Here is a 14,348-nt window from a genome sequence, read left to right as displayed (position 1 = left end):
GTTTACAATGGAGATGAGCGCAATGGAAGCGCTCATCTCCCTGTGCCCGGCGGCGGCTCACTAGGTGGGGGGCATTTTAGTTGAGGGGGCCACGGCCCCCCCTACATCATGCTGTGCCCCCCCATTTGCCCCCCCAACTAAAATGCCCCCCACCTAGTGAGCCGCCGCCGGGCACAGGGAGATGAGCGCTTCCATTGCGCTCATCTCCATTGTAAACTGCCTGTGCCAGCGGAGGTGCGGAGGTGCAGGGGAGGGAGAGGCGTGTCCCTTCCCCTTCCTCTGATAGGCTGCAGGCAGGCCCCTAATTGCTCCTGTTTATCTTTTTAAAGCTAAAGGACCTTTGATGATGTCATCACAGGTCCTGTAAGGGAACTGCACAGTGTAAAGTGTAGTTCCCAGGTTAGAACAGTGCATCTGCCAGGACCTGTGATGACATCATCTTCAACATCACAGGTCCTGCAGAATCTAGCAAAGGAACTGCACCAAAAATGGTGTAGTTCCTAGGTTTCAAAGGTATATCTGCCAGGACCTGTGATGACATCATCACAGGTCCTTCAACCCCTAATAGCAAGTATTAGAAGTTCGCAAGCAGCTCTGCATTGATCCATACAGACGGGAATGGAGAGGTAAGAGGAGGTCCTCCACTTCTCATCATTTACCCCCCCCCCCCTCCATGCCCTGTTTTTACTCATTGCTCACTCATGTATAACACTTCAGACAGTTACAGGGACCACTACCTCATGTACCTCACACACACAGTGACCATAATGTATAACTGACCACATATTTCTATAAACACTGCATCTACAGTATTATACCTTCTATGTGTCACATCAATACACTGCTCTGTGTGTAATATATATATATAGATACACACACATACATGCACACACACTGCATATATTACACAGTATTATACATGAAATATGTACAGATATATAGTATATACCGCAGTGCACTGATATGTGCGGTACAAGGTATAATAGATGCTGTGTGTACAGATATCAGTACACTTCTGTATATACTATATATGTGAGGTACGAGGTATAATAGATGCAGTGTGTACAGATATATAGTATATACCGCAGTGCACTGATATGAGAGGTATGAGGTGTAATAGATGCAGTGTGTACAGATATCAGTACACTTCTGTATATACTATATATGTGAGGTACGAGGTATAATAGATGCAGTGTGTACAGATATATAGTATATACATCGGTGTACTGATATCTGAGGTACGAGGTGTCAATACACTGCTGTATTTACTACATACCTGTACACACTGCATCTATTATACCTCGTACCTCACATATTACACTACTGTACATATTGTATACCTGTATACACTGCATATATTATACCCCGTACCTCACATATCAGTACACTGCTGTATATACTATATACCTGTACACACTGCATCTATTATACCCTGTACCTCACATATCAGAACACTAGGGAATATACTATATACCTGTACACAATGCATATATTATACCGCGTACCTCACATAACTGTACACTGCTGTATATAATATACATCTGTACACACTGCATCTATTATACCTCTTTTGTGTGCCAGGGCTGTTTTGTAATCCCAATCCGGCCCTGATGGCATAAATTATAAAACGCAGCAGCTAGAATAGTTCATGGAACGAAGGGAGGGGCTATAAAAGGGGAATGGGGGCCCAATTTAGATTCCTGCTATGGGGCCCAGTGATTTTTATGGACGCCCCTGGCTGCAGGCACTAGTCCGGCAGCCTATCAGAGGCCGGCGCAATGACGTCATCGTGCCGCCTGAGCCTTACATTACAGCGTGGGACACAGGAAGAGGCTGCATCGCATCGCTGAGACTGAGGTAAGTATAAGTGTTTTTTTTTTGTTTTTTTTTACAATAGTGTTACTGGCACTTTGGGGGGGTGCTTATTACAATACTGGCACATGATGATGGGGGGATGATGGGGGGGACTTTATACTGGCACATGATGATGGGGGGGACTTAATACTGGCACATGATGATGGGGGGACTTAATACTGGCACTTGATGGGGGGGACTTAATACTGGCACATGATGGGGGGACTTAATACTGGCACATGATGATGGGGGGGACTTAATACTGGCACATGATGATGGGGGGGACTTAATACTGGCACATGATGATGGGGGGACTTAATACTGGCACATGATGGGGGGGAATTAATACTGGCACATGATGGGGGGGGACTTAATACTGGCACATGATGGGGGGGACTTAATACTGGCACATGATGGGGGGACTTAATACTGGCACATGATGGGGGGGACCTAATACTGGCACATGATGGGGGGGACTTAATACTGGCACATGATGGGGGGACTTAATACTGGCACATGATGATGGGGGGGACTTAATACTGGCACATGATGATGGGGGACTTAATACTGGCACATGATGATGGGGGGACTTAATACTGGCACATGATGATGGGGGGGACTTAATACTGGAAAATGGGGGGGCTTAATACTGGCACGTGATGGGGGCTTATTACTGGCACGTGATGGGGGGCTTATTACTGGCACGTGATGATTGGGGGACTTAATACTGGCACATGATGATGGGGGGACTTAATACTGGCACATGATGATGGGGGGACTTAATACTGGAACATGGGGAGCTTATTACTGGCACGTGATGGGGGGCCTATTACTGGCACGTGATGGGGGACTTATTACTGGCACATGATGGGGGCTCTTGTTACTGGCACGTGATGGGGGCTTATTACTGGCACATTGGGGGCTCTTGTTACTGGCACGTTATTGAGGGCACTTATTACTGGCACATTATTGGTGGGCACTATAGGGGCATCTACTGAGGCCACAAAGAAGGGGTGTTTTATATGGGGGGCTCTGTACAGTGGCATTTTATACTGGGACACATTATGGTGGGTACTATGGAGAAGGGGAGAGAGGAGTACTATGGAGTCATCTACGGGGGGCACTAAGAAGGGGTATTTTATACTTGCAAATTATGGGGGACACTGATGGCATCTACTGGGGCACGATATATGGGGCATTTTATACTGGTACATTATGGGGGGCACTAGCAGGAAGGGGGGAGAGGAGCACTATGGAGGCATTTACTGGTGCACTATATAGGAGTATTTTATACTGGCACATTATGGGGGACATTAGCTCAACTGGGGGCATAAGGGGGTATGTTTTGCACATTATAAGGAGAATTATTTCTACTGGGGGGCATTATGGTGGGTGTTATTACTCCCCCATGGTATGACCCCCTAGTAGCAGCACCAGCCTCTCCCTGCTCTGCTATCCCTCTGCCCCTTCTCCAAATCCTTATTATGAAATCTTTCTCATTAGGATAAAACACAACATCAGCGCCGCCGAGCCCCCGGCCAAAGTGTTGAAGTGGCGTCCGAGATCCCCAAGGGCCAAGCCAAGTAATTGTAAGTGTTCATGTGAAATATGTTTATTTTATATATGTACACTCCTGTGAGAGGTGGGGAGGGAGATCTGTGGATGACACTGTTATAGGGAGGGAGATCTGTGGATGACACTGTTATGGAGGGGGAAATGGGGATGACACTGTCATGGGGTGGATCTGTGGATGACACATATAGCATAAGATGCTATATACGGTATGTGGCATCCACAGATCCCCCCCATAGCAGTGTCATCCACAGATCCCCCTCTCTATAAAAGTGTCATCCACAGACAGCTGGACTTTTCTTCCCTGTTGCGGTTTTAGGTATTGGGTAAAGTATCGCAGCATTTCTAAGCGTACTTGTGTAAATCTATCGTTGTTATAGCTGCCCCCCCTACTTTTGTCCTGGCCCCCAGTGTGCCCCCCCCAAAATTTGAAAGCTAGAGACGCCACTGCACATGGGGGGGCACAGCATGATGTAGGGGGGGCCGTGGCCCCCTCTGGCCCCCCCCTGGCGACGCCACTGCCGTCAGGACCAGATACACGTGCTCTGCATTGATCTATTGCTGCTGAGCATGACCATGTGGCTCCATGTCTATGTTTTCATCCATTCACAGAACACAGACTGCTACTCACAGTGCCTATATTCTGCACATTATTCCTTGCATGTTTTAATAGATGCGTATCAGAGAATTGCTGAAAATGCAGTTCTACACCATTGCTAAAGTAAATGCAACCAGTCATTACTGTTTTCAGTTCTACCCTGCTCCAGACAAAAAGCACCTGGAATCTAACTGGTTGCTATTGGGATGTTTTCTGCCTTGTCTTTGCCTGCTCATGTCTATCTCATACTGGTGACCAGGAATGGTGTAAAATCAGGGCATTTCCATGCATGTGTTCATAATGTTGCATCATTTCCCCTCCAATGCTCTTCACCCCACAGTAGCAAGGCTGGCATTATTTACTGTGACAGTCTGCTAGCTGCAGCACCCAGGGCTGTCGCTCCATGCACCACAAATCATCTCTCACCCTGTCACTGCCGAGATGGCAATTTTACAGCTGGCAGCTTTAATCATGTTAAATGTGAAATGTAACGCTGTGTGTTGTGCGTAGAATTTCAGAAAGAAAGTGCAATGCCAAGCACCTAGTGTCATATTCTTAAGTTCAGCTTACATGGATGGCAGCAATAATTCAGAATTCTTGATGGAAAGCTTTCAGGGAAAAATGGCAGAAATAAGCTATGTGGTATGTAAAGCAAAGGCATAAGGGAGAATTTATCATGACAGAAATATTAAAAGTCGGTTTTGCTTGAGTCTGTGTTGCCATTATTTGCACCAAGTTTATTACGTTTATTAAAATTAGTGCATCTTTAACCCCCTTCCTGACATGACAATTTTCAATTTTTTTGTTTTCCTTTTTAACTGCCTGCCTTCCAAGAGCCAGAACTTTTTTTATTTTATTTTTTATTCCCTTTGCCTCATAAGTGCTTGTCTTTTACAAAACAAATAGTATTTTCAAATGGCACCATTTAATATTGCATACAACATAGTGGGAAGCTAGAAAAAAAAATTCAAATAGTGTGGAAGTCAGAATTTTGGAGCGCAGGGCTTCAAAAATTCTGCTTGCTATTTAGATAAATAAACTGTAATAATTTTGTTGAATTCTCTACCAATTATTGGTTAAATAACCATGGGTCTTGAACATGTTCGTTAAGAACCCTGGATAGCCTAATTTCCTTTGTTTTTGTGCAGTAATGGCTTTACGGTCTTATTTTTTATTGTTAGTGGCTTACACTGACCATACACATTAGATAGCTTTGGCCGAATGAGCATCAGTTTGGACCCAACAAGGTCAACACCCGGGGCATTAGCCGAGTGTGCTTGTCCAAGAGGGAAATAAGTCGCACTCAGACACCTCTGACAGCAAAAATATCAGACATCCAAACCAACAGGTTGGTCCTCCTCTGCTATTGGAGAGAGTCTAGAGGTCCTCTTACATGTTAGTCAGCTGGTCCTGCCAAAATAATGTATGATGTAATTGATACCAGGGCTCTTGGCATTAACCTCCCAAGAAACCTATATCTGCCCTACAGAGTTGCTATGGTTCTGAACTACTGTCCAAGGCTAAAGGCTTTGATGGAGCATAACATTCCTTTCTCTCAAATTCCATTTAGATTTTAAAAAAATCGTGTCCATTTAAAAAATTGGAGGTATACAAATGTGCAATATAGATTCACAGACAGGAAATTTTACATACTGATGCAAGCCTGAAATAGAAAGTACCTGATATAGCCTTACCAATTCAGAAAAAAGCAGTAATGCAGAGCAATAAAGGATGCTTGTGTTAGTGCCACAAAACACATTTTAAGTTTTTCAAACCAGCACTTGAATACTTTTGTAATTGCATGTAATTAAAAATGTACTATGGCCACTGAGTTATTCAATAAAATATATCTGTATTGCGCCACCTGCTGTTTGTTCTTTTATTTCTTGTCCACCTCACAGAGCTGGTCGCAAATGCTCAGTTTAAATCTTCAATTGCCACCACCCGTCTTCTGTTAGAAACTATGGCTGTTACAGGGAGAGAGCTACAGCAGAAAGGACATACCCCCTGAGCTGCCAGCCTGAAATAAATCTAGCAGAACAATTGGAGCAATGAATGGGAATATAGCTGGGTCCATGTGAGGTGCAGGGTTGGTTAGAAAGAGGTTGTCATATATTTTATCAAGTCAGGTTTTTATGTTTTGCATCAATCATATCACTCAGTTTTGGCTCTGTGCAACTGGTGCATTTTAGGGAGCTATAAAATGGTGCATGAATAGGGGAATGCACTGGTTCTGGTACAGAATTTTTTTTCTTTTTACAGATTGGACAGGAAAAAATATGTGTTGTGGTCTATTGGTTTCCATGTGTATAGAGGTACTCTCATCCAGCTATGTGCATAACCTCTATAAACCAGTGCTGGGAACCTGCAGTGTTAACCTCGGGAATCGTAGAATAACTTGGTCTTTGTGATGTTATGTGCATCGTGTTCCTTTGTTGCCTGAAGATATTGTATTTGCACTGATGATGATGCTCTATATGTTGGCAGCCATAACTTCTGAGGGGATATTGATCTCTACCAGGATGCGATAGTTGGCTGGGCTGCTGATGACTTATGCATTAGCTGTTTTCTAAGTTTTATTACAGAAGATTCAGTAGAGCATACACTTATAAGATATGTGATTTACTGTCAGGCAGAAAATACCAGAAAGCCCCCACCAAATATTTTGTATATCCAGAAACCTATAGTTAATGTTAACTCTTCACTTTATGTGCATAAATTTACAAAAAATCTCCAACATTGTAAAGGTGGCCGTAGACGTTAGATTTAGGTCATCCAAACCTGACAAAATTCAGCAGCCATCTAAGGGTACGTCACACAGTCCAGTTTCTGCATGTATTTTGGAAGCCAAAACAGGAAGTGAATTAAAAAGGAGGAGCAGTTTTATCTTTTCCTAGTCCTGATTTTGGCTTCCAAAACTGCATGCAGAAACCTGACACTGCGGTCTGTACCCGAATGGGTATGAGAGCTGCTGAGTCTCCCCAGGTGGAGGATATTGAGGGAAAGAAGGGTCTGACATGTTGGATTCCTGACGAAGCCGCTGAGGTGAAACGCGCGTCGAGGTCTCGCGCTCAGGGTCTGATATCCACCTTGCTACCATGTCTTCAGGTACGTCCTGTCACTAGTACAGCTCCATACATCCTATAGGGCACCTCTGTATGTATCCATAGTGGGTCCCTTGTATTTAGGTGCATGCTATTTCTGATTTCCAGTTATTGATTCCTATTATTTGGATTTACTACTATTGGTCGGTCTTGGCGCCTATGTATTTTGGTGTATGTGCGCTATGGCTCACGGTTCACCAGATCTGGTCCGTTGTACCTTGTGTACATAGCCCTATTGGGGGCGACCCTTATATGTCATACTATTCTGGTTATCCCTGAGCTTTACGCCTTGATTCTTTGGTCGTATCTACCTGTGCCTTACACTGCACAGATTTACTGGTAGTCTTTTTGGTGCTATTGGCCCTGTGCTTCTCCGTACACTGTATACCATCCTGTTGTTTCTCCATACTTTATACATTTTATAATAAATGATATTTTGATACATTATTTCCACTTGTTTGGTTTTTGTCAACACTCGCCAGTGGTCAGAATGAATAGGTGCAGCTTGAACAAACCGACAGCTATCTGAAGAGTTTTGCCAGCTTAAAGGAGTTGCTTTACTTATTTAATGCGAGTACTGGAACATCTATCCTTGTGACTCTATGATGATTCCTTTATTATTCCTTCTACAAGTTATGAATGAATTGTCAGCAGTTTGCATTGAAGGTCGAGATGGGTGTTACCAGTTGGGGTGAGTCCCTGCACAGTCTGACATTCTACAATCAATGTGCTGCCAGTGTCACAGTGGAGGAACACACCCCCAACTGCTAACACATAGCTAGACCGCTTGCAATTCATTCATAACGTCTAGAAGGAATAAGAGAAAAATGTCACAACAGTGGGTCATAAAAATAGATGCTGCAGAATTGTTATTAAAAGTGGGCTGTACATAGTTGCTAAAGCAAACCTGTCAAGAGTGATGACCGCTCCTCTTTAAAGAGGACCTTTCATGGGTCCAGACTTTATCAGTATCAGGGTATGTAAGGCATACCGCAGGGATCTAATAGCACTTACTATTTTTTCTGTGCGCCACTCTGTTCGCCCGCTGTGGCCCCCGTTAAATTCTCCCACTCTGTATGCTAATTTTCACATCGGTACAGGGAGGAGAAGACGGCCCTTTTTCTCAATGGGCGTCTCCTTCTCCCTGTCTGTGCCGTGCTCCAATCGCAGTGGAGAGTGTCACAGCCAGGGAGAAAAAAAAACCTTACCTTCTGCCTGGCTGTGACGCTCTCCGCTGCGATTGGAGCACGGCACAGACAGGGAGAAGAAGACGCCCATTGAGAAACAGGACAGTCCCCTCCTCCCTGTTCCGATGCGAAAATTAGCATACAGGGCGGGAGAATTGAACGGGGGCCACAGCGGGCGAACAGAGTGGCGCCCAGAAAAAATAGTAAGTGCTATTAGATCCCCACTGTATGCCCTACATACCCTGATACTTAGTTTATAAAGTCTGGACCCATGAAAGGGCTACTTTCACACTAGCGTTTTTAGTGGATCCGGCAGGGTCCAGCAAAAATGCTTCCGTTACTGATAATACAACCATCTGCATCTGTTATGAACAGATCCGGTTGTATTATCTTTAACATTGCCAAGACGGATCCGTCATGAACTCCATTAAAAGTCAATGGAGGACGGATCTGTTTTCTATTGTGGCAGATTGTGGCAGAGAAAATTGATCTGTCCCCATTGACTTGCATTGGGGGTCAAGCCGGATCCGTCTTGCTCCGCATCCCAGGACAGAAAGCAAACTGCAACATGTTAGGAACGCAATGAAACGGAACGGAATGCATTTTGGAGCATTCTGTTCTGTCCAGTTCAGTTTTGTCCCCATTGACAATGAATGGGGAAAAAACGGAAGTGTTTTTTCCGGTTTTGAGACCCTATGCTGGATCTCAATACCGGAAAATTTAAACGCTAGTGTAAAAGTAGCCTAATACATTTTCAGCAACAAGGTCAATTTTAGTTTTATTCATTTGACTTGATAGTGTAGCATGCAGACCTGCATTATAGTAGGGGAAAAGGCTCTACCATCTACTCGCCTCTGTCACAACATGGGTTAACTGAAATCTCTACAGCATCAGCAGACATGGGAAGCCTCATTTTGGCACTGTCTGGTGGTATTACTGTATGTCATTATATGGGCACATTATGAAAGCTGTAGTGAACAGTTTGACACTTGATGATGCAGTCACAGTATATAGCCTTCATGTGCTGTGCGCCTTGCAGGTAATTTCTATGCAGTGATACAGTATTTCACCATTCCTGTATCAAGACATGGAAAGCTTGGAGAGTAATGTTGGAAAGCTTGCTGATTACCATTGACAAATGAAAGACTTCTATTTCCTGGATATTAGGATATACTCTATATTCATTTTTTCACTTTAATTCATTTTATATCTGATCTATTTCAAGATTAAAGGAGTTGTCTGGGTTCAGAGCTGAACATATCCCCATTTTCACACAGGCAGGCCCTTTGACATGCGCCGATGCTGAATCTCGCAGGGCAAAGGCTTTTTTTGGAGATCTGGAGATGTACTGGGATCTCCATGGGGAAAGGTAGGTAAAGGCTTCCACATAGCAGTAAGCCCCGTGACATCACTGGCACTAATAGGTGGGTTTTATCGCTGCCTTGTAAAATGGCTAGGGCAGCGCTAAAGACCGCCCATCAGTGCCGGTGAAGTCACTGGCAACACTGCTAGGCGGAAGCTTCCCCCTAGCAGTGTGAAAATGTATACCAAAAAGCCCTTGCGATACAGCACAGGGCAAGGGAGAGCATCAGACCAATTTATGTCAGAGGGGCCAGCGGGGTGAAGATGCGGATACATCCAGGTTCAGCTCTGAACCCGGACAACCCCTTTAAGATTCAGCTTTCAAGGTTATTTTTCATAATGTAGCATTAATATACTTTATATAACATATTTTTATAGGAGACACAGGTGTTTGAGCTCACGGCAGTAAGACAGACTTTACAAGCTGATCTGGAAACATCAATTCGACGCATTGCTGACTTACAGGCTGCACTAGAGGAAGTGGAATCCAGCGATGACAGCGATACTGAAAGGTATTGTTTCATCTTTGTTATGTATCAGTTTTTATGAGACTAAAACAATGTTCTGCTTCCTTCCAGAAACAGTGCCACTTTTGTCCATAGGTTGTGTCTGGTATTGCAGCTCAGCCCTACACACTTAAAGAGGACCTGTCACCTCTCTTGACACATCCCCATGCAATAACAATTCTGGATCATCTTTTCATATAACTGTATATTATTCAGTTCTTCAGTTATTGCTTCCAGAAATGTATTAATGAACCTGCAACTGGGCGTTACTAGCAGGGTCGGGGGGGGGGGGTGTCCCTGCATAGTCTGATGGATTCCAGTTGAATTACTAAACAACTTCTAGAAGGGATAACTGAGGAATGGAGCATAATATAAATATATATATATATATATATATATATATATATATATATATTATCAAGAATTGTTATTACATAGGAAATACAATCATTCCATAAAACAGACACATCAGTGTTGTCAGGTCCTCTTTAATACCCATTTTCCCAGTCCCCATAGCTCTGTGTGCTTTGACTGTGTAAACTGTGGGACTATGGTACTGTATTGAAGTACCTGGGCTTATTTTTTTGGGGGGTAAGTATTTTTTAATGGCAGCATTTACTATATATTGGAGAACGGGGGGGAGAAAAATTTGGGGAGTGGAACAAAATTTTTTGGGTTTTTGTTGTTATGGTGTTTCCTGTGTGTTAAAAATGACATGACATTCTTATTCTGTGAGTGAGTACGATTATGGCAATACTAAATTTGTAATCACTGGCCGTAGCAGTCACATCCGAGTCGTGGGGGACTTGTGAGTACAGAGACTGGGAGACACGGGGAGCAGCACAAGGAGATCAGTGGGGATCAAAAATGTATTACGATTTTAATGACATCATTCTAATCAGTTCTGAAGAATACATTACAGTAAATCAGACCCCAAAATTATTACATACCTCCAGACCAGACCTCAGAATTAATGCAGACCACAGATCAGCCCCCAAATTCATACAGATCCAATTAGACACCAAATCAAGCCCCAAAGTACCCCAGAGCCCAAATCACTTCCCAAATCCATACAAATCCTAAATTAACCCACATTCATACAGACCCCAGATCAGCCCATACATTTATAGACCCCAGATTAATCCCCAAATGACTAGAGTTGAGCGAACACCTAGATGTTCAGGTTCGGGGAGTTCGGCTGAACTTTAAAAAAAAGTTTGGGTTCGGGACCCGAACTTGATCCGAACTTGGACCCGAACCTGAACCCCATTGAAGTCAATGGGGACCCGAACTTCTCTTTATTATTTTCCGTTATAACATGGTTATAACGGAAAATAATAGTATTCGATTTTTCAGATCTGAGTTTTCACGATCGTGAAAACTCAGATCCGACAGTATATTCGAACACAGAGGCGTTCCCATGGTGATGGGGACGCTTCAAGTTAGAATATACCAAGAACTGTGTACATAACTGCCCCCTGCTGCCTGGCAGCACCCGATCTCTTACAGGGGGCTGTGATCCACACAATTAACCCCTCAGGTGCCGCACCTGAGGGGTTAATTGTGCGGATCTCAGCCCCCCGTAAGAGATCGGGTGCTGCCAGGCAGCAGAGGCCAGACCCCCCTCCCTCCCCAGTATTAAAATCATTGGTGGCCAGTGCGGCCCCCCCACCCCCATTGGTGGCCCCCCACCCCAAATCATTGGTGGTTAGTGCGGCCCCCCTATTAAAATCATTGGTGTCCAGTGCGGCCCCCCCCCCACCCCTAATTAAAATCATTGGTGGCAGTGACCACAGGTTAACAACCTTCCTCCCCCCCCATCATTGGTGGCAGCGGAGCGGCAGTTCCGATCGGAATCCCAGTTTAATCGCTTGGGCTCCGATTGGTTACCATGGCAGCCAGGACTCTACTGCAGTCCTGGCTGCCATGGTTACTTAGCACTTTTAGCAGCATTATACTTACGTGCGCTGTCTGTGGCCGGCCGGCGCTCCTCCTACTGGTAAGTGACAGGACTGTGCAATAAGCAATGCACCGCACAGACCTTTCACTTACTAGTAGGAGGAGCGCCGGCCGGCCACAGACAGTGCATGTAAGTATAATGCTGCTAAAAGGGCTAAGTAACCATGGCAGCCAGGAATGCAGTAGCGTCCTGGCTGCCATGGTAACCGATCAGAGCCCCAGCGATTAAACTGGGACTCCGATCGGAACTGCCGCTCCGCTGCCACCAATGATGGGGGGGGGGGGAGTTGTTAACCAATGATTTTAATTAGGGGTGGGGGGGAGAGGGGATGCCACACTGGACACCAATGATTTTAATGGGGGGGGCGCACTAACCACCAATGATTTTAATAGGGTGGGGTGAGGGTGGGGGGGCCGCACTGGCCACCAATGATTTTAATACTGGGGAGGGAGGGGAAAGGCCGCACTGGCCACCAATGATTTTAATACTGGGGAGGGAGGTCTCTTACAGGGGGCTTAGATCCGCACAATTAACCCCTCAGGTGCGGCACCTGAGGGGTTAATTGTGCGGATCACAGCCCCCTTTAATCGGGTGCTGCCAGGCAGCATGGGGCAGTTATGTCCACAGTTCTCAGTATATTCTAACTTGAAGCGTCCCTATCACTATGGGAATGCCTCTGTGTTTGAATATACTGTCGGATCTGAGTTTTCACGATCTAACTCAAATCCGATGGTATATTCTAACATAGAGGCATTCCCATGGTGATGGGGACGCTTCAAGATAAAATATACCATCGGATTGGAGAAAACTCCGATCCGATAGTATATTAATATTACCCGAACACCGAACCCGAACTTTTACTGAAATGTTCGGGTTCGGGTGCCGAACACCGTAAAGTTCGGTACAAACCCGAACTTTACAGTTCGGGTTCGCTCAACCCTACAAATGACCTCCCAAATTAATTGATACTCCAGATTAGCCCATAAAGTTATACTTACTACAGATTAGACTAAAATTAGACCCCAAATTTATACAGACCCCAGATCAGCCCTTAAATTTGTACAGACCCCACATCAACCCTAAAATTTATAAAGACCCCAGATCAGACCCCAAATTCATCCAGACCCCATATCAACCCATAAATTTATACAGAACCCAGGCTAAACCCTAAATCAACCCCCAAATTTATAGAGACCACAAATCAGCCCACAAAGTTATAAAGCCCTCTAATTCCTACAGAAAATACTCGCCTCTCCTTTACCAGGCACCAGAGCCACCACTCTGGCTCTCCCTACGTCCTAAGGCCTCTTGCACACAGCCGTTGGCCGGTCGTTCCGTCCATTGGGGACCACAATTTGCAGTCCCCAAGGCCTTATCCATGTGGCTGCAGCGATGGATCCAGACCCATTTAACTTGAATGGTTCCCGGATCCGACCGCACCACAAAAAAATAGCACAGAGAGCCTCCGTTCTGCACCGCACCTTCTAGATTGCGGTCCTATTCAAGTGAATGGGTCAGCATCCGTGATGCGGTGAGCACGCGGCCGGTGCCTGCATATTGTAGACCCTTTGTTTGGGGGCCGCAGTACGGGCCACGGCCGGCAACGGCAGAGTGCATGAGGCCTTATACTGTACTCTGTTAGGACTTAGGCAGGCCTAGGACAAATCTCAATTACACTTTGCTTTTTTCTTCTGTGTAGAAATGGGCCTGTTGTGCAGATTTTTAACTGCTGCATGTCGATTGTGTGATTCTGTACAAGTGGTTTTCTCCATAGATTTCAATGGGGTTGTTAACATAAACAGAAAATCCACACAAAAGTCCACAACAAAAAAACATAGATTTATGTTAATATTTTTAGCGGTTTGGGGCAGATTTCGTGCTTATTTTCTGCATGCACATCAGACCCGTGGGCAGGTATCCTTAGGCTACATGCACACGTTAAAACGGACACTCTGTTGGTTTTTAATGGTCGTTTTGCATTCGTTTTTCATGGCCGTTAAAAATGGCTATGAAAAGCGGATAAATTTATTTTTTTTTTAAAGTAAAGATCCCAACCCCTGCAGTGCCCTCAGTACACATAAACACATAATGTTCCCCATAATGGCCCCATCTGTAATAATGCCCCCCATAGTGGCCCCCATCTGTAATAATGCCACCCATAGTGGCCCCAGCAGTAATAATGCCCCCATAGTGGCCCCCATCTGT

General features: G+C 44.8%; 1 protein-coding gene across 2 annotated transcripts in view; it reads left to right on the top strand.

Moving 5' to 3' along the window:
• MYO18B (myosin XVIIIB) overlaps window positions 1-14,348 on the top strand; it is an 884,719-nt gene that overhangs the window by 795,809 nt on the left and 74,562 nt on the right. For both annotated transcript variants that reach the window (XM_040416566.1, XM_040416565.1), the window contains one exon: window positions 10,056-10,189. In XM_040416566.1, the coding sequence (XP_040272500.1) occupies window positions 10,056-10,189 (134 nt within the window). The remainder of the gene's footprint in view (window positions 1-10,055; window positions 10,190-14,348) is intronic.

Source organism: Bufo bufo, chromosome 2 (genome assembly GCF_905171765.1).
Source record: "Bufo bufo chromosome 2, aBufBuf1.1, whole genome shotgun sequence".
Taxonomy (NCBI): Eukaryota; Metazoa; Chordata; class Amphibia; order Anura; family Bufonidae; genus Bufo; species Bufo bufo.
This window is presented reverse-complemented; position numbering and strand designations above follow the sequence as displayed.